The sequence below is a fragment of the Merops nubicus genome, unplaced genomic scaffold (genome assembly GCF_000691845.1).
Source record: "Merops nubicus isolate BGI_N331 unplaced genomic scaffold, ASM69184v1 scaffold53656, whole genome shotgun sequence".
In the NCBI taxonomy this organism is placed as follows: domain Eukaryota; kingdom Metazoa; phylum Chordata; class Aves; order Coraciiformes; family Meropidae; genus Merops; species Merops nubicus.
Window position 1 is genome coordinate 1059 of NW_008614036.1, and position 27101 is coordinate 28159.

The 27101-nt window shown below is 37.6% G+C and overlaps 1 protein-coding gene across 1 annotated transcript; it reads left to right on the forward strand.

Annotated features, from left to right (window-relative positions):
- The first annotated feature begins 4684 nt into the window (after positions 1 to 4684).
- On the forward strand, positions 4685 to 21874 carry NRG4 (neuregulin 4). Its single transcript, XM_008942060.1, has 4 exons — positions 4685 to 4694; positions 8785 to 8878; positions 16386 to 16535; positions 21781 to 21874. Exons 1-4 carry the CDS (start codon positions 4685 to 4687, stop codon positions 21872 to 21874), a joined length of 348 nt encoding a protein of 115 aa, XP_008940308.1.
- The last annotated feature ends 5227 nt before the right edge of the window (positions 21875 to 27101 follow it).

The window sequence follows — 27101 nt, forward strand, 5'->3', positions numbered from 1 at the left end:
CTTCTGTATTAATATCTCATACAGTAGAACTGGGGTTTCAGAGGAGAATTCGCAGTTAGTGGCAAACTACTTATGAAATTTTAGGAGTTAAGTTTTCCTTTAAATTTACTGTAGTGTCTGATATTGTCATTCAATATCAAGACAACAGTATTAACAGGTGTTTTAGTATTATAATCCTAGACATACTTCAATGGATGAAATCAAAATACGACTTTACATTTTTGCTGTAGGCATTGGGACTTTGTCATTTTGGAAAATTAGTGGAAAGGATTTTGAACAACTGTATTCAAAACACCTGTCAATCAGAAGCGTGTCAAGGCTTCTGACCTATTTGGCATCTGCCTTCATGCCTGTCTATTGTTAGAATTCCTTCATGTTGTGGCTATCTTAAAAGAAACTTCCAGTGTGTAACATTGTCCTTACACAAAATATGTTGTAATATCTTGAATTCCTCCTTATTGAGACCTCCATTTGTTTCGGATAGTTTGATGGATTATTTTTTTTTTCTGATGCCTAATGATTTTCTGTGCTAAAATAAGTTATGAGCTTCATATGAATTAGAAGTTATCACCTAGAAAAGAAAATAAACAGACTCCTTTCAAACAGACTTCAGGACAGTTCCTGGCTCTTCAAGAAAATAAGAGGCAGAGGCTACTAACTGCTTGACAAAGGACACATCTCAGAAGGAAATTTATGTTTAATTAGCCTACTAACGAGATAGTGCCATTTTAATTTTTTTTCCCCTTCTTTGTTTTCACAGCACAAATATTTGAGCTTGGTATTGGGGCAGAATGAGATTTTTACCTCTTTTGGATTTTAAAAAACAACACATAATGCAGTAAAATCCAATTGAAGACAGCTGTAAGGTGCAACTTAATCTAAATGAACAAACAATGTATATTTGAAATAGGCATGTGGCTGAAATGATCTTTAATTTGGGGGAGAGTTTATATAGAGATTAATTTTAAGAATGTTTAAATAGCAAAGAACAATAAAGCAAAACACAAATAATTATTCAGTGCTTTCTTCTTATCTGCCTGTGCTCATTAAGACTTCCAGTTACCACCTTTTGGGGGGGGTACTGCATCTCATGGATGCTCAGAGTAGTTAGCCATTAAAAGTTCACAAAAATAAGTGGCAATAAGGATTCTTTTTTAAGTATATGGGGAGTAAAGTGCACAGGTTCATTTAAAGACAAATCAAATGAGTTCAAAAGACTTGTTCCATCAGCCACCAGTATGGCCAGATATGAGCACATATTTTTGCTAAAAAGCTGAAACCATTCCAGTTTTGTGATGGAGTGCTTGCTTTGCTCAGCAATCCAACAATTAGCGAAACAGGGAAAAAAAGGTATTCTTTACCCTAGTGTTTTAGTATCCAAGAAGCATAAGGGTGTAGGGATTTTCTTGTGTGGCTCATTTTACTCTGTGGTTTGTCTAATACAGAACAGTAACCCAATATTGCCATCACATTTGCTGCATTGAGTGTGACACGCATATGCAGAGAGTTCATGCTTCATTCAGCAAAGTTCTTGAACAGGCTTTAACTTGGTGATTTAGGATATGGTTAACTCTAAATGTGGGCTTTAAATCCTGCCCTAAACTGAAGCCCTTGTTAATAGATTCCAGCTACAAAAATAAAGATGCCTGGGACTTTCCAGTAATGGAAGAGGCTGAAATAGTATTAATATATAGCGGTATACACAGGTGACCTAACTTCAGTGTATAAATAGTAATCTTGCATGAAATATACTGTTATTATTAATACTGGTTTAAATGACAAAGTTGTGGGGAAAAGGGTAGAACTCATCTGAAGTTTTTTTCACCAAACTGGCACAGAGCAAAACGGGCTATATTTTAAATTTCAGATTAAAATACTCTAACTTGATACACAAAGTAATCTTTCAAAAATTCCCAAGATGCATGCAAGAGAAACATTTGAGCATTCAGAGAACTGGATTCTTAGCTTCTGTGAGCACAGCCTACAGCGGTATCTTAAAAGAAGACACTGAGTTTGAAAAACATTAAGTAGATGCACAAATGATCTCTTGTGTTTTTAGTACCAGTTCAGTGCACAGGTAGATGTGAGTTGGAATTGAGTTTAGCAACAATTTCTGCTATACATATATACTTCTGCTATGTATCTATTTCATTTTTTTTTACACTATATCATCTTACTTTTCTAATGAAATAGAGTCCAGCTTACTCCTTTTAGGAGACTGATACATACTTGAACTTCTGTTCAGGGTGCAACAAACACCCCAGAGGAAAACACTTACTTGACTACCCAATGATTTACTTTCTTTTTTTTCTTTTTTTTTCTTTTTTTTCTTTTCTTTTTTTTTTTTTAAAAAAAAAAAGCTGCAACTGTGAACATTGTCAGCAATACCTCTTTTGAAAGTGATCTCTAGACCCAAATGGTGGTACTTATTGTCAAAACTTAAAGAAGAGAATGATGCATATGCACATACATCCTCTTGGATTTTTTAGGAAGTATTTTCACTTCCTTCCTTCACCATTCCCTGCTTCCTTGAATAAGCAGGCAACAAAGTTTGAAAATAAACAATTGGTAGCTCCATAGCCACCTTCAAACTGTTCTCTGCAGTCAGCTTATGAAAATCTAGTAGTGTATGTAACAATTAATACTAGTCCAAACAACATAGCACAGTCATTTAACACACCGATGCAGTAGAAAACTATCAGATTCCTGTAAGGAATTTTCTGCTGGATCCTTGGATTTACTTATCTCCTGAAAAGTTCCACTTAGACCAGGAAGACAGTGAGATTCATACTGACAATAGATGAAGGAAAGGAGGTGCAAAGCCTGCTTTTTGCAGTAGCAAAATCAAGTAATTTGGTCTTTTTAAGGACCCATATCCTAATTAAATGTAGTAAAGGAGCTAGGCTGAAATTTATAATTTAGGTTATATATCCTATTTATATTTTCTCTTATTAGAGCTATTGGATATTATATGATTTTTGTGGATCATTCTGAAAAAAGGGAAAGTAAATTTAAAAAGACTGCTTGCTCCAGTAAAATACAAATTTAAGTCAGATTTTTGACTGCTGCATATGATATTTTTATGATACAATTTATATATGCTACATTCAGTGAATGTTTTAAATTCAGCAATAAATTGTACTGGTAACCCTAGAAAAATGTACAAGTGATTCTGTAAGCATCACGGTGTGTTACCTTATTCTGTACTTGACCTCTGTATGCATGTTTGTTGTAACCTCACCCACATTGCACTATATGTAAATTTGAAGCCTTTTTGTCAGCACGTACAGAATCCAGACTGCTACAAATAACCCGTCTCCAGGATTATTTTTCTTTTTCAAAAAGAGGATTCTTGTGAAGTGAATCATGTTGGTTTGTTTCTTTGTGCCACATGCTATGTTAACTGTACTTGGTTGTATACACAAAGTGAGTGAAGTTGCCTATCCATGGGACAGCCCAAGAGGACAGCCTTTGGGTGGGGACCTTGCTGTTACAGCCCAGTATCACAGGGAACTACCATTTCAGATTTTCTTTTATGGACAGGAGACTTAAAGAGCTAGGGAAGCCATCTGAGGTCCCACAAAAAACAGAACTGTCTGCTTATGCAGTAAGTACAAATGTATTGTACCTTTTGAAATGGGCCTCTGCTGAAAGTTTGCCTTTCTATTACTGATATCTGGAAGTACAGGCAATTATTTCTGGTAAAGTTGATTATTTTATTTGATCGTTTAATGGGAAAAAAATCTTTCCTCCAATATAGGACAGTTTTCTTAAATATTTACTTTATGTGTGCTTTAAAGTACAATTAGGAAAAAAAGAGCAAACATTGAAAGATAAATTCTATCACGTTAGGCTTGTTCAGTAACCTATTTGGTACAGTAAACAGTGACTACACCTTCCAAGGAAACAGAATATACCAATGTTAGACAGTTATAGAGTTGGCATGTCTACAGAATAAGTTTCTTTTTAGGAATCTCAAGTGAAGATTGGTCCAGGCAGAGAGTTTCTATTCCATATTTTAAAAATAACTGTACAAATCTTGACCTTGCTGAGTTCTACTAAATTCGTGGCCTATATTACTAATTTCACCTGGCATCCAGACATGAGCAACACTCAGGTGAAACACACACATTCTCTCAGAAATTACAAACTGGTAAATTCTTGTTTGTGAAATATAAGAGTTCTACCACCAAGATCTTAACTGACTGAGTAATTAGCAGCCTGGGGACCAGTTTAGTTGTATGTGCTCTCTTTCAAGGTACAAATGTGAATTTACTTTAGCTAGACAGAAACAATAAATTGCCTAAAAGCATCAGGTATTACAATTCTGACTAAGCATGGCAGTTTGAAAAAAATTTTCATCACTTAAATGTGCTTTCATGTGAATTTGGTTTTACTCTATAGTACTGTCCTTAAGAGTTTGCTGAATTTGACAGCAGATTTGAATGTTTGCCATGAACTGTGAATTAATGGAATATAAATTTAGTATAACAGCATAACGTTACTATCAAAGTGCAACAAATGTCTTAGCAGCAACACTGAAAGATGCATTCTGATAGCTTTTTCTTCAGGGGAAAAAAGTCACTAGGAATAAAAATGACATGCTAAATTTACATGTTTGTCTTTAGGTGCCGTTTTAGAAGAATAGCCTCTGACCAAGAATAAAAATTGTTGTCGGAATAATATGCGAACAGGTAATTTCTTCCAAGTCTTTACTTGGATGAATTCTTTAAAATTGCATTGATGCTGACAGCTGCCATTGGGATCGTCACAACTGCTCCATAGGGCTGTCCTCACTTGCTAGTCTCACAAACTAGAGTTCACCAGTCGGTGCTAGAAATTCTTTAAGGAGAGGTTTGCTTTGATCAATCCTACTATTTCACAGTTCACGACTGACTAGCGTGCAGTCCAAAGTTGCTTATGAGTGAGGAAGCATGTATCATCCGTCCCCTTTATCTTCCGCCAACACTTCTCACTCCTCACCCTTCCCTTTTTCGTTTTAGCAGACTCCAGGATTAGGCAGTCTGTAGTATTACAGCCTCTAGACTAGGCAAGACAGCCAAGTCAACATGTGCATTATCAAGGCTGACTTGGTTCTTAGGGGGTTAAGGTGGTGTTGAGCCTGCCTTTGTGTTTCTTTTTGACAGACAGCAGAGTCACCTTACAAAAGTTTTAAATCCAAACAGAAAAGATAGTTTAGGGACAGGTTTTTGTACATGTCTTCAAAAAGAATAATTGAGAATCAGTGTATATACAGGCTGATATTACCTCTGCCTGTGTTAAGTATTCACAGTCTACCATTAGAAAGAACAATCTTGTTTCATTCCTCTTCACTTCTCCCACCAAGCCCCGACTTTTTATAGAAGTAACTTTTGTGTCCTACTTCTCTTTATTTAATCTCTCACATAGTAGGATATATCAAAAATACATATCTGTATTATGTAGAGCGTACATTGATATAGTTTCTACAGCTGTATTAGTGGAAAAGCTCAATCTTTTCTATTTTTGTTTTTTTTAATGTGAAATTCATACTCAACACCATTCAGCACAATTGCCCATCATCACTTGACTCGTTAAACTTTTCTATCTTGATTATGGTAGTCTGAATGTAGTATACGTTTCACTTCCAAAGTATAAATTTGGATTTTTAGATTAATATAATGTATTGTCTCACCTCACAAAAAATCATAGCACATTCACCAATGCTAATGTGATTGAGTTTGGGTTTGTATTGGACCCCTTCTTATTCTTCAGTATACCATTTAGCATCATTGACTATACATTTAAAGGGATAAACTGTTGCCTTTGTACTTTCCTGGCTACAAATGCCGAGTTGTAGCTTTCAAATTTCATACAAACTACTGCATGTCAGTACAGAGAGCATGGAGTGCAATAATAGATATTTTTGTATTGTAGCAAACCCCACTAATACTGGTAATTAAGAATTTTTTTTTTTTTATCATTAAAGCATCCTGAATTTTCTTTTCTTCTCTTCCATAATTCTGTCATCTATTTTGTACTGTATTACTCTGGCACTTTCCATAAGTAGTGACAAGGTATTAATACACAACATAGAACTAATGAGAAGCACAATTGGATGGAAAATGGGGCACCTGATCTACATGTATACAGACATTTCTTAAAAGATCTCATGACTAGTAAAATTAAGGTTACCATTTTTCCCTTAGCATTGTAAAGAAGTTTAGCTCTAGAAAGAAATAGCCTATAAAGAAATTGTCTGTAATTACAATAAAAAAGGTTTCGAAGGCTTCCTGGGCACTTTTTGTTCTCTCTCTCCATCTCTCTCACTTTTCTACTGTAGGCCTAAGACAGGGTGCCTGAGGTATTTTGACAGACGAGAAATGTCTAGTTGGGCTGCAAAAGCTGGTCCTTAAGACACAGATCACACCACGACAGTGAGAGTCATTCTCCCCAGTGTTCTGAGACCTGAATGACTTGAGGCATTTCATTTTCGTCAGTATTCTACCAGTTTGCCAGTGTGAGACAGGCTTATTTTTGTGTAAGGATGAAGAAAAGAAATAGAAACGCATAAGGCAGGGTTTTAAGGAGGTTAACAAGTTCTTATTAATTCTCATGAGAATTTCTTTGAAGGCTTTCCACAAACTGCCTGAAGGGATTTTTCTGTTGGGCCTATCTTCTATCATCTTGTTTTTCCATCTGGTAAAATTTCTACACGATTTAACTCCCTCAGATGCTTAATAGAGTCGAGAACAGGTCAAAGTTGAGAGTTTTGCTTTTTCTTTCTTTATTCTTTTAATTGTATAGATACCCTGATACACTGATACAATGCCCTTTCTTCCTTTAAGGAAGGATGCAGCCTTCAGTTTAATTACACTGTCACAGAAATTCCATTCTTATGTCTGAATAGACTAAAATCAAATAATTTCTTCTTCTTGTTTAGAAACCCACTTGGGTTTTTTTGTTACCATTTTTTTCCTACTGCAGTTATACTGTTACCCGTGACAAGTATTTTTAAAAGTCTTTTAGTAGTGAGCTTACAGTAAATTAGTTGCCAGTAGACACACAGAGAAAACTTCAGAGATAAAATAAATTTCCATTAACTTCTAACAAGGTAGGGCACAACATGCGTTTCTGTGATGTCACGTCCTGAGCCAGTGCGGCAAGGTCAAGCACGAGCAATCTTTCCAGCCTTACCACCCCGCTTCTCCAGCTCTCTAATTTATCTGCACGTGTGCAAAAAGATCCAGTTACCATTGGGATGCTAGCACTTTGATCACATGAGTTCCTGCTGAGCTCTGTGGTATACCAGCCTTTGTCTTGAAATAAGGCCTTGAGTCGCGCTCCTCTGTCAGTATGTCGCCGCAGGAATGGAAGAGTGGGTGAAAAGATGGGAGAGTGGAATTACAGGAGGCGGCGTAGAGGATAGCGGGATGATCAGTGTCTCAGTTACACAAGGGCAGAAGTAGCTAATCTTTTCTGCTACTCTTAGAAAAGTCAGGTGTATTTTAAATACAAAGCTGTAGAACCTTCCTCTAGGGTAGAATGTCTTATGGCCACACTTCTCACTTTTTTCTGCAGGATTAAAGGGGAACCCTAACTCTTTTTCCTGAAGGACAAATAAGAAAATGAAAATCTTGCTTCCACTGAAACAACACTACATTTTGTATAGAACATATCTTCTATACATGTGTCTAGTGAGACAGCAGAATTCTTACTTGCAGAACTTCTGGGAGAAATAACAGCAAAAACAACACCTAAAGTGTGAGGTAACACATGATGCTCACACTTGTGGTATCAGAAGACTGCTATGTTTTTCTTCTGATTGCCATATTGTGGTTTCCTAAGATTGAAGACATGTATAAAAATATGAACATATATACATGAAACAGGTTACTGATACATTAATTGCATCATAAATATATGCAGCCCAACTTCCAAATCTAGGCTGCTTTCAAAAAGTGAAATACTAGTTACTCTTTTTAAGCATAAAATGGAAAACTGCTGCTACAAGTGCCAACATTAGTATCCTCTGTTTGGGGTTTTAGAATGCCTAATTGTGTTTAACACTAAGAATTCATATAAGAAGCCTTTTGCGTTAGGAAAAAGCCTTTTTGAGATGTTTGGAAATTATGTTGTAACAGGCAGTCTTCTACATAAGTGACACTTCATAGCCTAGCACCTCCATTGGTTGTTAAAACTTGGGGTGGGAAAACATGGCAGTCTCTACCTGCACTATAATTCAGTTCTTAATAGAGTCTGAAGCAGTCTCAAAATATCCTGGTCCACACCCGAGAATGTTCTCTGTTTATCGGTACTGATTCCAGTTCTCTCTCAGAATCTAGTTCAGCTAAAGATAGTTTGTGGCCCTGGAACAGGGCAAACCTGACTTTGTACAAGCCATCAGGTGAATCATTCTACTCACTATGGCTTGTGGTCATGAAAGGCAAAAGAAGTTACAGAGAATTCAAAAGTTCCTCTCACTGCAAGAGAAATTTTGCATTTATGCATGCAATGTAGGTGCCTCACATCTGATATGGTGATCAATTTGCTCTTTTTGCATATCATTATATGAAATAATTCTGCAAGATAGATAGTGCTCTAGGTTGCTGGCCTGGAAGGCAAGACTGATACCAGATTTGTTCAAAGGGTGGTTTTGTTTGTGTGTGGTTGTTTGTTTTGTTGGGGTTTTGTTTGTTTGTTTTTAAGGAAGCCACCCCCACTCCCCAAAAGCATAATTGATCTCCTTTTATTGATAAAAATACATAAGTCTCTATTTTTCTCTGTTTTGAACTTCTTTTTAAGATCATGAAGAACTCTGTGGCACCAGTTACGGATCTTTTTGTCTAAATGGAGGGATCTGTTATATGATTCCTACTGTATCCAGTCCATTCTGCAGGTCAGTGAAAGTAGTTTGTCTGTTTAAGTACTGGACAGTGGCTGTCTATAGACTATTTCTCCATTTTGCTTCTTTAAGAAATTACTGTTATATAAAAGAAAATACCTATTACCTGTGGCTGTTCCAAGTTCAGTAATTCATGCTCAGATTACTTACCTAGCTTGCAGAGGCAGGACAATATGAGAAAAATAAATCCGTATACTTGTTTGATGGGTGCCACAGCACTCACCTATGCATTCAGGATGACACCTATATTTAGAGCCGTATTTCCTCTCCTCATTACAATACATAATGGAACCCTTTGCCTCCTGGAGCAAAGACTGTAGGAGAGGCATTCAGAAAGGCAAAGTACATTCCCAGTTTTTCTTACAGGTGAACTGTATTGCAAAAATTCTGAACAAAATGAGGCTCAAAAAAGGAATATAATCTTTTAAGGAGGGAAAAAGAATGTAATTCAAGACTTACTCTGTTCTCTGAATCTCACTGAAATACTCAAAGGGCAGCTTTACAGTGCCATTCTTCTTTTTGAAGCCCATGTAGCACACTGGACAAGAAGGACTTCCTGCTTTTGCATGTGGATACATTTTCTACATAAATAACAGCCCTATCCTTTTATTTTCTCATTTACCAAGACTTAAGAAGATGCTAAATTAAACTCTAAATTTTCATCATTCTGCATTTACTAGTTCTGCGTTATCATTCATCAAAATAAATTATAGCTACTCTGATGGGTTTACTTAACATTATAATAGGCATTCAGACACGTATTACATACATTTAAGGATACTACCTTTTCTTTCTTCCACGGCCACTTCTGCTCCGTCTTCAATTTTGAGCTGTAACTAATGATAACTGGATGAAACAGTTGAAGGAAAAATCTTTTCTAACATGCCTAATTAAAGTATTACTTTATTTTGTTTGGGGCAGTTCAATTTAAACATTTTCAACTTGAGCATGTAAACTCATGTCCTGGATGAGAAAGGAAGAGGAAATTTTGTGGTAAATGCTCGTTGAAAAAAAATATACAGAGCACATCACTGTCATTAAGCACACTGCCCAGCGTCATACCATCAATCGGATCAAGAAGGGAGGAAAAAGCTAGGAAGTGCTGTATGATGATTTATTCTGCTAAACCTTGCAAGATTATGCAATGTAAAATGAATACTACACACACAAAAAGTAAACTGTGTTGAAATATGCATGTTTTTTTCCAGAAGGAATCCCATATTCCTGATATTAAAATACTTACATGAAAACAGGTTAGACTGAAAAGCATCAGTTACACCATTTCAAAGTACCCCCTCAACTATTGCTAGACAGTGTAATGAGGAAGGTATATTTGATGTTATAGCTGTAAATACAAAGTAACAGCTACTCAGAACAGTTCATTCTTCAGGAGCACAAGCTAGTCAGTGTAATTATCACTTTAAAAGTGGAAATTATTATTCAGATACTAGAGAATTTTATAATCTGCTGAAGCAGAAAAGTAACATCTTAAGAGCATTTGTGTTACACTCACGCAATCTCATTGCATTTAAATTGTCAAGTATTTTTCTTCTGTAGCTAGTGGTTGATTATGCAGTTAGATGGATTTAAATAGCAGCATTCTATTTAAGCATGTTCTCATTCTAAGCATGTTCCTTAATCAGCCAGAGGAGGCTAATTATAGATGAGAAAGGTTTTGTTTACACACATATATCTTAGTAATCGGCAGTGATGTGAATAGAAACAAGAAAAAATTCATCACTATTCAGCAGAATTCAGAAAAATATTTGGTGCTTTGGAACCTCAAGACTGGCACCATCACACAGTTGCACAAAGTGCAACTTTGATGCAGGTTTCTGCCAAGTCTCACCCGGAGCTTCCAAGTGTTCTGTAATGATCATCTCCCTCCAACAGAAGAATTGAATCAGTTTTAGAATCAAAGGCTGAGTGGTCATTAGCACAGCATTGATTAAAAGGGACAAATGAGGTGAGAACAGACTAACAAACTGTAAAAATACCTTAAAACACATCTGCCTTGACAGGCTACTTATTTACACAAATGTGTTTTGCTAAACATAGTCCAGATTACTAGTCCAGTGCAGCAACATCAGAAGTAATTTCACAATGTCATTAGGAAAATTGCATCATTCTTTAGAAATACGTATTTTGTAGCATGCTAACAAATTAAAAGCCACTGTTTACTTTTGGAATTTCAGTTATTTTTCCCATTCAAAAATTGGTATATACACAAGGTAGAGATTTATTAGAAACCAAACCTTAGTTGACCCCTTCCCCTCTGCAACATTAAGAGATTTTAAATACAGCTGATGTCTGTTAAAACATGAAGTTGCTCAGCTGCTGTCTTCTCTCGTTCCTTTCCTAACAACAAGTTAATGTTCTCAGGAGCAAAAGGTGCACCTGTCACCATAAACAAGATGGGCTTCAAACCCAGCAATGCTCAGATGTACTAAATAAGCATGTGGCAGAATGGAGAAGGATGGAAAAGTGGCTGCCTCAGGTGTATCATAAAGCAGGAGGCAGAAAGCTGTTTGCCTCAGCACCCAATGCACAGCTTCCCATAATCATTAATTCATGCAGCACAAAATGAAATGAAGATTTTGTTGTCAGAGGGGAAGCTCTGGTACTTCCATTTTGTCTTACATGTTACAGATTTCTTTTTGCATTTCAGACAAAATACAGATGTTGTAAGACCTCCCAAACACAACTCCCTCTGCTTCCAAGGGCAGTACACATAGAAATTAATAGTGAACACTCTCATTTTGACGAAGGGATCATGTTCTGCAGAGGGCAGCATGTTCAGTCTGAGTACTGCAGGGAACAGAGGCAGACCTTGAAATCTCCCCTCTGAAATTCCTGCATTTTGTTGAAGTATATCTCCACTTTCCCCTTTCTTTGCTTCTACCCTAATCAAATATCTCCACCTTCCCTAAACTAATCCAGTAAATCCCACTCAGACTCCTTCTATCACATTCTGTATACTCCATCCTTGTCTGGCTCTTTCTCTGAGATGGGTCCTTCTAGATTTCAAGTGGCCCCATGAGTGACATACTTGCTGTGTGCTAAGCCTTCGGAGTATACACACTGCACATTGCCAGTGCGGGGCTTCCCGCTCATCTAGGCTTCTCTTCTTTCTCTGCCCCCAAAATTGTACATTTCCATAACCCAGGCTCTTCTGAAAATGGTGTCCCATTACTGTTTTTCAATTCAGCTTTTAGCTTGAAAGGTAGGACCAGAAGTTAGACTGCACCCCAAAAGTATAGCCAAAAAAAGGTCAATAATTTTTTTTTTTTTTAATGGGACATAAAATTCAACATTATCTTACATGCTTGAAAAGTATTACTGACCAGAATTAGTATCACTGCCAGATATGGTAAAGTCTGCCACATAAACACATAGCTAAGGGAGTTCTAGGGGAAAATAGCCTGTTCTTTCAACTTCTCTCCAGTAGTAGCAGGAGTTTTGTTGTACTGTGTATATGAATACAGCTTAAGAGTAACAGTTTTGAAACTCCTCTGAATACAAAACTTCTAAAAGCTGCTTAGGGCTTCCAGTTAGCCTTCTTAATTGCTTATTCACTTTGGCTTTAAATTCTTTTTCATATTTACTGGATGCCCTTCTAGTGTATGGATTAGCACAACTTTTAGGAGCCTGCTACCGACTGAATTTATGGTGATTTTTGAAGCTATGAGCCATGTAATCTGAAGTGCATTGACAAGGAGATAATTTTTCAGCTCTTTTTCTGCTAGAGCTTTGTATTTACATGCAAGTAATTTTTATACCAAGAAGCATCCAGGTTCTTCCTGACTAAAGGGTAAATAAATTAAAACTAAAGTCAAGGCTCTAATAGCATAATACTAAGCAATGGGAGTTTGTGTGCATATTTGACTCAAACCCTGCTTCCATTTTTAAAGTCTGTCAGACACTTGTTTGACACCCACCATAGTCTGGAAGAGAAGGAAACCTATCCTACCTTCTTACATCAGTCAGACAGGCAGGAGATCACTTGCACTGTCTCCTGAACTGCACCTGCAAACAAGACAGCAGTAATACCTTGTGTTACTGAAGAGGTGTTACACTTGTAAAGGATCAATGTAACTGCAGACCTGCTCGTCATCTCCTGACATCTTGTCCAATGCAGCCTATTTCCTTCCACCCTGTATTGATGCTGATATGGGTAGCTTTAATATCCTATGTTGAAAGATTCAGTAAATATCTTTACATTAAGTGTTTTGTCTCCAGCACAGATCCTATAGTAAGTTTGTATACAACAGTTAAGGCTGGCTCATCTCGTCTGAGAAGAGCTGTGGGCATGGTTGCATGTGTGTGCAGGCATGTAGGAAAGCAGAAGTCTGGATGCTCTCTGAAAATGGGAGTTTCTGGTCTCACAGCATTTCTTCAAACATTTAAAGGCTGTTGTCTTTCAACTCTGATTGAATTAGAATTTAATTTCCTAGAGGAGGGAAGACCTTTATTTCCATTTTAAAAATCAAGCTTGGAAGGCTACATAGTAGGACCATTGAAAGTTGAAAGCCAGCAGACAGCATTTGCTGAAACAGCAGGCTAATAGCGTGCAGATAATGTGGAACAGCAACACCTGGCCTAGAGATCACAAGACTTAACTGGTGTAACTCCCTATTCCTACAGCCCAGAAGCAGGCTTCTCTGCCTTTTGCACTCTTTTACTCAAGCACAGCACAGTTGTCCGCCATATTAACAACTGCATGTGTCATGCTCAACTTGTGCACTACACAGATACCATCAGCCTGGATTATGTTCACAGCTCACATGCTTGTTAGAGACCACTTCTGTCTTGCCCGCAGTCACTGTGTATGGAACTCCACTGAAATTACTAGAGCTCTGCAATGCAACAGGATAAACAGCTCTTCTGAGTCAGTTAAACTGCTAATTATTGAAGTCTGCTTAGCTGCTTTCCCACCAATTTTAGGAAAGGACTTTCAGTAGAAACCTCCCCCTCTCTTAGTTGTCTTAAAGCATCAGTCGCTTCTATAGGGTCCTTTACTTGTTTATACATTAGCACTGATGACTTCAGAAAAGCTTGTGCAAGCCAGTATTTGTACATCTGGGTTTTCAGAAATGCCCTAACTGTAGCAGAGGCTGTTGGTAGGGTCACATTAGCTATAATTTCGTCTCAATTTTCCTGTTTCTATGAAAAAGTCTGTCATTTTTAGGTAATATGACAGTATTTTCTACATTGTTTGGAATCACTTCTGAGCAAGTGTGTCAACAGGTCAGTCTGAAGAAAGTAGATGGGTAGCTCTGTAATCCCTAATCCACTGCACACAGTTAAACAGATAGTATCTAACTGGCAAGTCATGGAAAATATGTTTGTAAAACTTGTTTCTGTTACATCTGGGAGGAATTAATAGTCTCATCCAGGATGTTTCAGTTTTGTACATGCTTTTCTTAACGTAGGTCTTCCTCCTTTTGCTCTAACCTTGGATGACATATTTGCTATAGTGTTTCTGGCTCCTTTCCCTCTCAAGGACTTGTGACTACCGAAAGGATCTAGTTCTGTTTGCTATTTAGTAGAAAGTGGCTACAATCTCCGGAACCTTTTTGCTACACCGTCATCACATTTCCAATTTTTTTCCCATGGCAACATGAATGTGGCTTCCATGCACTGTCCATGCCAACCACTCTCCTGTATCACAACAGTTCTCTAGCCCTAGCCTTTTACCTAGTTCCCATAAGCAAACCTTCTCAGCTAGGATTGTTTTTTCTTCCTTCTGCTTCATTTTTCTCTTTAGGCTACTGACTTACTCCCTTTACTAGAACTTTTCCATGAGCCTTAATTTGATGTGAAAAGCCATTTATTTTTTCTTCCTGCATCATTTTAGCCTTGCATTATTCTTCAGTTTTCATTGGTATTCAAGATTATGAATTTTATATTCCATTTTCTATCCGTGTTATTCTATTCAGCTCTCCAAAGCATTTCTCCCTCACTTCCTAGGGAACAATGTCCCACTCAAACTAAACTTCTATTCTTCAGGTAATCTACAGTATTTCAGAAATAGGCCACTGAAATGCCACTATAGTTACAGTAAATATCTGGAACATTATTTCAAGCAATCAGAGCAGTCTGCCTAACCTTCCTTCTCGCAGCAGTCAAGCACAGTAACTTCAAAAAGTCTCACATTGTCCTTAGTAGAAGGTGGCTGTTTCATCAGTGGCACAGCTCCAATATATGATGATAATTAAATCTTTTTTCTAGTTTCTAAATCTCCCATTTTGTTTCCAAAGTCAAAGAATTAAAAGAAACTGTAGTAATTCTTGTGCAATAGTTTAGACCAGTAGTACTGAAATAGTGGTCCCTATCACACCAAGCATGCATGCTGGTGTGCTCACAGTGATCCCATTGTCGTATTTAGACATGTTAAACATCTTCCTTTTCTGGCAGTTCCTTTCCTCTCTGCCGCCTTCTCCCTCATCTGAAATGATACCCTGCGGATGCCAATGGCAGTTGAGAACTTCAAGTATGTTAGGGAGTTCAGCCCGTTTTTCTCAGCTAGAGCATGAAGTTGCTTATGTCACAGATTATTATGACTTCAGTGCCAGAAATAGCAAGATCTTTAGCGATACAAATAGCAGCAAATTTACATATATAAAAGATACATGCGGAATGTAGTAATGGAATGAAGTGCTTTCCGTTTTCTGTAACGCAGTAAATACCTTAAGAAAGGTTAGCAGAGTAAGTGCAAAATGTAAGACAAAGGAAGGTCAGTTTAGCTTCAACCTACCTAATTTTGACTCAATATGAATTACTAAGCTATTAATTTTATTTATTTTAAATAAAATATCGTACCATTTTACCATGGTAAAATACCATATTGATTTTAATCCTTTCTTCAGAAGCTCAAAACATAAAATAAGCATAGTAGAGAAGGCGTTTAGCTAGGTCTGTCCAAGAGAGGGTCATCACCAAGCATGGAGGATGTTCTGGCATGAATTATTACACTGCAGAAATAAGTTACACAATTTTGGGTGTACTGTGTCTCAGTGAATCTCCATTTCCTTGATCTATTTAGCTGAAAGTACTAGCTCTTCAACAAAGAAAGCTATGAAGTTATGTGAAAGGGGGAAAAGAAAGCATGACTGCTGTGTGAGAACCCATGGGATAACACAGCTAACACTAAAGACGTGGATTTAATTAATAAATCTACCAGCAGAAGAGGCAGATTTAACTGCAAAGTACACCATTGTGAAGTATATTGCTAATCCAATGAATATGTGAAGAAAGATATGGTTTAATATATAAAAGAAGCATGGATCAGAATGTAAACCTGATGCCCAACAGGCCAGATTCCCTTTGTTCCAGAAATATGAGGCAACTGTAAATTCCCTAAGAAAAGTTGCTGTGAAGCGAATATAAACCTCAAATTATGCTATAACAAGTTCTCTCCCCACTTAAGAGCAAAAGAAGCCTTTGTGCTTTTCACATTAGATGACAAGTCACCATCAAATCCAAATAAATGTTTTCCCAGGTGTACTGAGAATTACACAGGAGCCCGTTGTGAGGAAGTTTTGCTGCCCAGCATCAAGTCCCAAACAAAAGGTGACCTGTTTGCAGCTTTCTTGGCTTCCCTACTTCTTCTAGGAGTTCTTGTAATTGGAGCGTTCTACTTCCTTTGCAGGTAAAAGTGCTTCAGAGTGCTGAAGCTATTTAATCAAGAAGAAATTTCTTCTGGTAATCATGCACTAATTATTTGAATGTAAAAGTATGTAATGAATTATCCATAAGGTTTGTATGGTTATTCAGCGTAATTAATGTGAATGTCTCAACTTGTTGTTTGTAACATTTTACTTTCTGGCTTGTAGTTTTCTCAATGACTTTTCTAAGCTATTACTTATAGTCGCTTTTGTAAAAAATGTATGTAGTACACCACTTTCTGAGAGATTTTATGGTCTATCTTGAGTTAATGCTAACATTTCAGAACATTAGTCAACCCTTGTGCTGTCCAAAGACTGAGAAGTAGAAGCAAATTACAAAAGCGCTTAGGGATCAGAAGCTGTTCCACTGCATTCAACTGGCAGCCAAACCAACTGGTGCCATTAGCTCCCAATTCTCTTATAGCTCTGGGTTTAAAAAGGAAAACTAAGAATCAAATTAAAGAATAATCCCAAGCAGATGTTTAAAAAACAAACATCTAGAACAAAGTAGATGGCTAAGTCATTTATCCAGGATATCCATGTCTGAGTAGCATGAAAATGTCAGTGCTAGGCAGCAAGTACTGCAGGTTTGCTTTTAGTAACATTTTAGGCATATTAAGACTTAGAATGAAAACGTGTTAAGCAGTTGCTGGGATTAAGTCAACTATTTGGTGCGTACATGTATCAGTACCCTTACAGCAAACCCAAACTTGCTGTCTTTGCTTACTCTTTGCATTTATCTACACCAGGCAAGCGCTATGTCCCCTCTTGTTTTTAGGGTACAAGCACATCTTGTGAGAGCTTGTTTTGTCATATACTGTTATTATGTATTTATGCCTTTATGCCTCAACTTACTAGACCCTGTGATTCTTAGCCATCACACCACACTCTTGCAGCCTCTTGGTCCTTCTCCTGTACTGCATTTCTCCCTGGTTATAATAACCTAAGGTGCTTGCAATTCTGTTCGTTGCTCTCCCATAATCACATTGCCAAATCAGCCTCTCTGATCAGTGACTTTCAGTGAGCAACCTTTGGAACAGCTGGTCTCATTTTACCTCTGATGCTGTCATGGAAACCCATTGAATGTCAGTTTTTCCCATAGTTGAATATATTTAGAAGAGGTAGAGAGCATTTGATAAAAGTCTCTGTCAAAAAACCTTGTCATAGAGGATTTCCTGTCCCCCACCCCCACCTCCTTCACCCCTTAGTCATATGAGTTAAAGGAATCATGTCTTAGCAGTGGAATGCCAGAGCAGTTGTTCACTAAAGAACACTGCTTGATTACTAGAAAGGTATTAGAATAGAATACAGCTTTAAATTAAGTAAAGAAAAATGCAGTCAAGTCTTATATTGGTATGGAGTGTATTTCTTTAGGAATAAAGCTTGTCTCTAAGAAGTGAAAAAAAAGTCTTCAGAGAGCAGAAAAGAGTCTTCTGAAAAGAAGTCTTCAGAGAGTAATCTGTTAAAAAATCCCTTTCCTCTTGCATACAGTAAAATTAGGGAAAGGCTGGAGACAGTCTATTGAGTTTTGTGGTCAAAGAGCCTTGCATTGCAAAGTACAGAAGCTTAGAATGACAGGTCTGCACAAGTCTTTTGTTAGACATTTAGAAGATGAACGTCAAGTACACTGTTTCTTTATAGGAAATTAATTTACTCAAGCTTTACCTAGCTGGCAAAACAAGTAATAGGGCCTCTTTATTAGAAAAGTAGCAAGGGCAGCAACTCAGTCTTAACATAGTTGCTCTTGAAGCTATATTACATATCGGTCGAGCGTGGGAAATCTCATAAAATCATGATCAACTTCTTTAGTATAAGGAAAAGAACATAACTGGCTAAAAATTGTCTTTGCCTTACGTTTACACATAGGAAGCTAATGTAGCACAACCAACTGCTAAAGAACTACAATAAAAGAAACACTACACAAGTAAAAGTCAACTCTTGACTGAAGTGACCAATATGTAAGAGGAGTCTAAAATGGATACTTTGATCTAATCCTCTCTTTCCAGCTATATAAACAAGGATTATTGCTAGCAGTTTTGATTTTTTTTTTTTCCCCCTAAAATTTGATCTACCACTGGTATCATAACATTCTGGAAGAGGTTAGAACTAGAGCTTGTAAGGGGTTGGTTGAGATTCTGCATCATCCTTGACCTATCCTCTTGGCAGGATATATTTAATTTAAAGTGTTAAGAGAAATATTGTGCTATCAAGTCTCCTCTATTACACTTTATTAACAAATATGCTTGATCCAGAATTAGAAACTTTCCTGGTTCCATGTAAAAAGGGTTTCAGGGCAGGACCCACACGGAACACAACTATGTACTCGCCTCTCCCCCCCCGAGAGAGAGAGAGACACTTTGGAAAAAAAAATGAAGTATATTGTTTAACAAGGAACAGAAAACAAAAAAGGGAGGTAAGGAAAATAATATATACAAAGATTAGGGAAAAATACAAAAAAAAATGTATACAAAACCCTCAGAAATGGTTCCAGGGTCCCACGGAGTGAAAGACACCTTCCCTCTCCGAGCTGCAGAGCACGAGTGAAGTTAGCACCCACTTCCTGCCTCTTATCAGAGTGTGTGTGGGAAGGGGAGGGAATACAATGGTTCACCCCCACCCGGGGTCCTCCCAGTTGCTGGAAGGTCACGCCCCCATTCCAAGCCTCAAGCCACAACAGAAACCAAGAGTTTTTTCACCCCTATTGTGTGTTAGTAAGCATTCTTGTGATTCTTCCAGTTCTAGTGTAGTGATGCAATCTGGAGGGATGCAGAGGAGGAGATACTAATTGCAATTTAGGATAGAGAAACTGAATCCCTAAAATTATGTATCAGTTCTTTTAGGATATAGGAAATCACAACACTATTTTCTTGTCCCAGTCATAACTTGTAACCCCCTTCCTTTCCATCCAAGTTTTCTTCCTCTCAGGCTGCTTGGAGCAGATTTCAGGACCAGTGCAATGTCCAAGTGCAATTAATGCTCCCTACAAACAAATCCATTCAGCATACAAGGGTGGAAACCTTCATTGCTCTGCTTACAAAACTAAATCATAACTAACAGTGAAAGTAACCTGTAAAAGAAATGGGCTGCATAGAAGATGCTCTGGGGGAACAGTGAGAAATAATTCTCCTTTTATATTTAACTGAGTCATCACATTTTTATCAGCCAAGGGCTTTTTTCCAATCTACCAACAATCTGCTGCTAAGCTGATTTCATGCTGTATTTGATTATTTACTGGGATTTGTCAAGATGGTATGGTTTGGAAAAGCAAACCTATGAGAAAGAGAGAGGAACATAATGATGAAACAGACAGTATTTGAAGTGTCTAGAGAGGGAGAATAATGGAAAGTAGAACAAAGTAAAAATAGGGGAAAGGAACTGACAGTCTGAGTGAAAGGAACAGCAGAGAAGGGAGGGAGGGAAGAGGGAGAAGTAGTCAAGGACTGGTGATGAAAAAAAGCAGCTTAAAACTGGAAAAGATAAACAGTGGTCTAGGGTTAAACCTCCCACTCTTGCTGGAACCTGCTGAAGGAAAGGCTACTGCTGCAGTGATATCCGAGTGAGCCTCAAGTTGATAGGATCTGATTACTTAGATAGTAAAGACCATAGCTTTACTTTTGGAAAAAAAGATGACGACTGTTGTTGCAAAGAAAACACTATCTTTTTACGTCTCCTCAGAGATGAGTCATGTAAAACAATTTTATATCATGTTGGCAACCCTAAAACCAGTACGGTCCACACCCAAAATTTGTGTGAAAACCTCTTTTCGTACTTTAGCTTCCTATGTTACTTTTTCAAGTTTACTGCAGGAATGTATTGTTTCACAGACAATCCACGTCGCTTCACTGTCAAAGGGGGAATCCTGACCTTTTAAGAGCATGCTTGGTTCTGTTTGCTACAGGCCTGTAAAAACTGAGCACATGAAACTATTGCTACTTCTGACCATGGGGATTTACTAGAAGATACGGCATCATGCCAACAATTGTATTTTAGTAAAGCTAGTCAAATATTTACACTGTGAGTGTACAAGTATCCATATATATTTTATATCAGAACTGGTTTTATGCATGTGATTTGTACTGAAAAAAGTATCTTGGACTGGAGTAGGCTTCTGTGCAGCTTTAGGCCCAAGAGCTGCATAACCTGTTACCAGCAGAGCAGAGCGTATGGAGGTAGAGGAAATCCAGACCTAGCCATCCTCTGTCTTGAGACAAACACACACGTATGCCACCAACAAACCCTGACAGAAACTTACAAGTTTTGACCTGGGAAAACAAGAAAGTATGCAAGAATCCTTACTATTACATTGTTACTGAGGTAGCAAATGGCATATTTTGCTACAAGCAATTAACCTATCAGTAGAAGTCCATCTGGCCTTCTTTCTCCAGAAACATATAGTGCAAGGGTTATTGGAAGAAGAAAGGTGGCTGATGTCTATAGGTTCCACATAAGCCAGCTTTTATTTAAAAACAATATAGAGGCCTGATTGCCACACACACAGTTTAGAGGAACAGAAAAAAAAGCTAGAGAAAAGTAAAATAAATCTGCAATTCATTTTTATACTTGATTGTAAGTCCCTGTTGAAATGCCAGATAACCTGCAAGGTAGGTGTGTGTTGAACAGGAACTCAGCCAGCTGAAACAGCAGGATCTAGGAATAAAGTAATTTAAGCTGTCCAAGAGAACAGACTTTGTGGAGGAGTTGCATCACCACAGGACACAAACTGGACAGAATGGAGCACATGACTCTTCTCAAGACAGCAGATGTCTTATTACTATTAAAAGAATGGGAAAGAGACTGCAAGAGATCAGCTCTAGTTAAAAGATCTGCTTCTCCTCAGGAAAGTGTGCAAAATATCACATTGTTGATACTTCACTTCCAAATGCTAAGAGTTAATGATAAATTAAATTATTTTGTGGTGTAACTAATTGCTTAAATAAAGACCTGAGAATCCAGACAAACAGCAACATGAACTTCAGGAGAAGAGCCATGCAGTTTTGAGTGCTGTTCCTGCCTCTGATCTCCCTGTTCTCTGTTGTTCTCCCTCAAATACATACTTCTCAAAAATGTTGAGTATTAATTAGAACATAATTCCAGAAGATGCAGGTCACTTTTTTCAATGGAGGCATCATACAATTAATTTGTCTCTTATCTGATAACCTTTTTCACTCTGTGTGTGGTTTGAGTTTTTTTCTTCCCTCCCTGTTGTCTGTTTTTTGTTTTATGGTCAAGGAAAGCTTCCCTTTCAAGGACAATTTCTTCAGAGTGTGGTGCCAGCCTGGTTGAAACTACAAGCAGCAATGGCTGCAACAGTGAGTACATTTAATGTTAAAAGATTGGACTCCGTAAGGAAAGCAGGGGAGAGCGTTTTCTTTAATTAACAGCATGTATTTTGTTTATATTTCAGAAATAATAACAGAGTGAAGCATTAGAGTGGAAAAATGGTGGGAAAACAACATGCAGAGCAACCCTAAGAATGCAGTGGTTGAGGATGATGTGGTAAGCAAGATGAGAGAAGCAAGCAGAGTGAAATAGGAGGCTTTACTTGCACGCTGGAGAAGACTGGAACTAAGACAGAAGGAGAAATGGTCACACTTACGACAGTTTCTATATGTTTTCAAAAGTTTATCAAATTATACAGAAATCACTATCATCACCAGAATTTATGTTTGAATTTTGTGAGATTTTTCATGAGAAGTTACTGTTTTCAATAATGCACAGCTAGAAGCATGAGATAATTTTGGTTTGTACTGCATGGGAAGCACAACATTATTCTCACTGCACAGAGAATAGGAGATAATCATACATTTTTTAACATGAGGTAAAATACTGTGAGCTTGTGATAGGATTGTCCTTTATCACAGGATTGCCCCAGAGAAGTTGACGCCTGTCTTGACTCAAGTTTTAAAATTTATACCTGTGACACATGTCCAGAATTTGGCTTGTTTCAGATACACTTAGCAGATGTAAGGGGGGGAAAAAAACCAAACAACCCTTCTCCAGCTAATACTGACTTTTTTTTTTTTTTTTACAGTAAGAAAACATAAGGATGAGGTACTACTGCTAGTATATTGGCCAGCTTCCTGGCCCAAGACTGTAATTCAAATTAAAAACTATTACAAAAAGAGACTGGTAATGATTAAAATAAGTTTACTAGGGAGAGCATTTTCCCTTTTTTTGGTATACATCCCTACTCTTAAGCAAGACACCTGGCTTGATGGCTTTATCTTTGTCCTGCTTTCTTCTGAAAATCTCACTACTGAAGGAGATTTATACCTTGCCTTAAATTTTCTAGTTGCTATTTCAAATACTAGAAGTCAGATATTTTATTCATCGGGCCCATTTCTGAGACAAAATACTTTCCAAGTGGGTGTCTTGGTTGAACAAGTGCTGCTTTCTCTAAAGATTTGTTTGTTTGATTCACCTAACCACTGGCTGATCACACCAGTATACTGCATATCACTGTCTGGTTCCTTATGGGATTCTCTCACTTGGACAAAGAGAGGCCAAATTACATGGTCCATCTCTCTTTCTGCCTTGACAACACAAAGAGACTGCCCAGTTAGTCAGAGACATAGAAAACATGAACTGAACCATTTTCTTTTCAAGTCATTTCTAGCACTGGAGGTTGAAAACAGCAAAAATCAGACATGTTTCCATAATGGCACATTACATAGCAGCTCATTACATGGCATTTATAAGGTTGTGTTGAAGAGAAAATTAATTAAAAAAACCTTCATGAATTGAAAGAGCAGAAAATGCAGAATGCAAATTTCTTATCTCTGAAATAAACAGTCTGGAGGTGTGCAAAAATACAGGTGCAAAGAAGATGCTGAAAAAACTTCCATTGGTAGGGTGTCTACTATGTGCTCTAATGTCAGAAAAAAAAAAGTGTGTATTATATATCAATGTACTCAAAAGTGCAGGAAGACAAAGAAGACAAGACATGCTGTTACAGTCTATTATGTAAAAAGTCGAAGAGAAAAACATTCTAATAGCTACTAGAAAACAACATGGAAAAATACATTACCTTCTGAGGACTTATGTCAGAGAACTTAGAGTCCAAGTTACAGGTCAGTATCTGAAGGGAGAATCTGAGGGCACCACATCAAGTAAAGGACCTGATCTAGAGATTAAGTCATACAAAGCAGTAAAAGATCACTTTCTCCCCAGATTAACTAATCTCACATGTTATTTTCTGGACTTCAAACCTTTAGCAGATGCTCTGAAGGAAGCTAATAATATTGTTTTAAAGGCTAGGAAAGATAAAAGTGTTTGTTCATCACATAGGGACATGCCGCTATTAAATGGAGAGTTCAGGAGATTTGTAGCTGTACTGGCAACTACAGCAGAATCAGTATTTCCTCAAGTACTTTGCACAGCCTCAGGGAAAATAAGTAACTTCCATATGTTATTGATCATGGGACATTCAGACTTAAAGTTTGGTATACCATTTTCACTGAAGAAGAAAAAGGCTTGTGGCCATCTTAAGTGGAAATTCAGGATTGGAATAATAGAGGATCTAAGAAATACATGGACTGAAATTGTACCCTACAAACTCTTAGATCACTCTCAGCTTTCTAGACAGACATGGAATAGTTACTCCCTGTTACCAATCTTGTTTCCACTACTCAGGAAATAATTTGTACAAAAAGTGAGGATGAATCAACCAAAACTATGTTTAAACACAAGTTGGTTTGTGAAACCCTAGCAGTGATTCAGATGGCTTCAAAACCATTGGATTTGAAACATTTCAGCTTCTAATAGTAATTATTTCAGTTCACAAACTTCGTGAATATGACATTCAGGTCAAAATGAGATCAGGCTACAAACTTATTGTAAGGTGGTCAAACCACAGAAAGTACAAGGTAGCCAATGTTACGTATAATTCCATAAAACGGTACAACACTCTAGCAGCGCTTGCTTGCAAAATTGAGCTAGTCCTGTGAGCAGTGAAAGCCAAGGAAGCACCTGTTCCAACAGATGAGGTCTGGTTGGAGTCACTGGAGTCTAAAAAAGCGTTAGGTGCATACACAAGGATGAGTTATGCATTCTCCCTTGTCTGCTTGACTCCCATTTTCATGAAACATAACCTCTCATATCTTTGAAATTACCCCTGCATTAGCTGAAAGGTCATGGAGGGAAGAAAAGCAGAAAAGATTCATTCCTAGGAACCTCCACTAATATGATTACACAGCAGTTTATTATAGTGTTCCGGCAAAAATTCTTTTCTACCTGAGGATCATGTTTTCCTTCCAGACTCTAGTAGTAAAGATCTTTTCATGTGTTGCCAAAATCTTTTGATCACTTGCAGAATGAAATGCCAGCCATTATCAGGACAACTTTTTACAGACCCAAGTAAGAGGCTGCTTAAATGTTACTCGGTATATAATTTTTCTTGTCATTAGTGGTCCAAACACTGGGGCAAAGTACAGGGAAAGGAGAAATGGCTGTTGAAAGAAAATAAGATAATTTCTCTGTGCTGCATGGTCTTTTGATTTATCTTGTTAAATATTAAGCAGGAAGACCAACGGGAAGTCCAGTTGGTAGCACTTCCCATTTTAAAGGTACCTTCACTGTTGTACGACCCCTTCAATATACTGCACAAAAAAGCCCTTACATTCCTCCTGGCTCTGCATTTTTAAAGGGCAGTAGAAGGGCTCTGATCGTATGAGTTGGTTATTGAAAACAGAAAACAGAGAAGAAATAGGGGAGAACTCTCTCCATAGAAATTGCGCCTGTGCCGCTGCTTTCAGTTGTAGGTGTTCTGACTAGGAGCTACTGAACTGACCAGACAGAAAGGGAAAGCAGTGACCTTACCTGAAAGGCTTAAAACTTCTGTTACATGTTCAGCAAGTTCTGTATCAGGAGATAAGTACCTAGAAGGGACTGCCCAGGGAGAAGGAAAACTTTAGCCAAAAGTAGCTATGGATTTAACATGGGACACTACATTAGGAAACAACAAAACAAAACACCACAAAAAACTCACAACCCCCAAGTTATGTTCCTTTGGGATTTAGCATCTTTTCAGATTTAAAGGGCATCAAGCCAATTGCAGTAAAAACTGAAAAGACTGTGGATTAGTTTGGATGAGTTTTCACTTGCACTCCGACCATATTCAAACCCAGGGATATTAATGAAGACCTTTCTGTATGCCTGGGAATTGAGTTTGGGACAAAAAAAAAAACCAAACTAAATTGTGTTAAGATTCTCTGGCAATATTCTTTTGATTACCAGGATGCACATATTCACTGTACCTCTTTCAGTCACAGTACCTTTTGTTGACATCTATATACTTAAATGTTAAGAGATGGAACATTCCTGTATCTCCTATTATATGGAACAGTCAAAAGAATGTAGACATAAATTTTTGTGGTTAAGATTACTGAAAAAAACCAGCTTCTTTCAAGAAAGTACTGCAGCGAACTTTGGGTGAAAATGAGCAAACAAAAATACCTAAATGTACAAGCCTAAAGATGTTTACACATCCTAAAGCCTTTCTCTCAATTGTATGTAACATTATCTGCTTGTGCTTATTCAAAGTCTGTTCCAGCTTTTCTTGCGACTGCAACCTGTCCAGCATAATCTGTATGCAGTGTGAGATCAGTCTCTTGACAGCAAAGTACCACATAAAAATTTTGTGAAATATTGAGAGCCAGGTTGCCACACAGTTCTGTGTTTGGGACCAATGCTCCACAAACCCTTTCACTGGGAATCTAGCTAAGGGCATGTAAACAGAGCCTGCAGCTGTAGAACCTGAAATAATAAGATATTGCCATTCCCACTCCCCAAATTAAAAGACAGCCAAGTTCTAATACCTCTTTATCAGTTCGTATAATACTCCAACATTCTTATTTTATGTGCATTACAAGAGACTGTTTTCCGATTATTCTCTCTAAGTAAAGATATTTTGACTACAACTTTTGTATAGGCAAATGACGGTCTGCAGAAACGCAGTTGAGCATCCTCTGGTGGCATTTTTTAACACGGTTCTGTGATTAGAATCTAGGTTGTATGTTCTCCATCACAGATTTTTTCAAACTAATTTCAATTTTTTCAACTGTTTCAAATGATTTGGTCACTCTCACCACTTCTGGAGATTCCAGGCGAATTCCTGTTTTGAGGGGTCTAGTGTTTGCTCTCACTGTTGCCACACTGACAACTCAGCTAAGATAAACTTATTTTAAAAAAAAGCTGTTTCTAACCCTTACAGATGTGCAAATGGAACTTGATAAGGTGACATGACTGCCACTGATTCAGTGATGTGAATCGCTCTGAAACATTTGTTTTGAGAAGTTTGTGCTACCTGCTGACCTCACTGAGAGTCTAGGTGTGAAGTGTGACGATGGCAATTTATAAATTCTCTTTTAAAAGCACAAATCCCCCTAAATTATCAAAGCACTTTAAAAATTTCCAGTTGGCTATTTCTCTGCTAATAATTCTAACATAAGTATCCAGGTAACACCATTTCTGAATAATCCAAACCTATCTTATGGCTTTCCTTTGGCAAAGAAGGTTCTGGTTTCTCACTGAAGCTGTTAGTTGTCTGTCTA

Excerpts from the sequence above, each read along its gene's own strand:
- NRG4 (XM_008942060.1), top strand. Across the intron at positions 8,879-16,385 it reads GTATCCAGTCCATTCTGCAG|GTGTACTGAGAATTACACAG; the intron begins GTCAGTGAAAGT and ends ATGTTTTCCCAG. Across the intron at positions 16,536-21,780 it reads GCGTTCTACTTCCTTTGCAG|GAAAGCTTCCCTTTCAAGGA; the intron begins GTAAAAGTGCTT and ends TTTATGGTCAAG.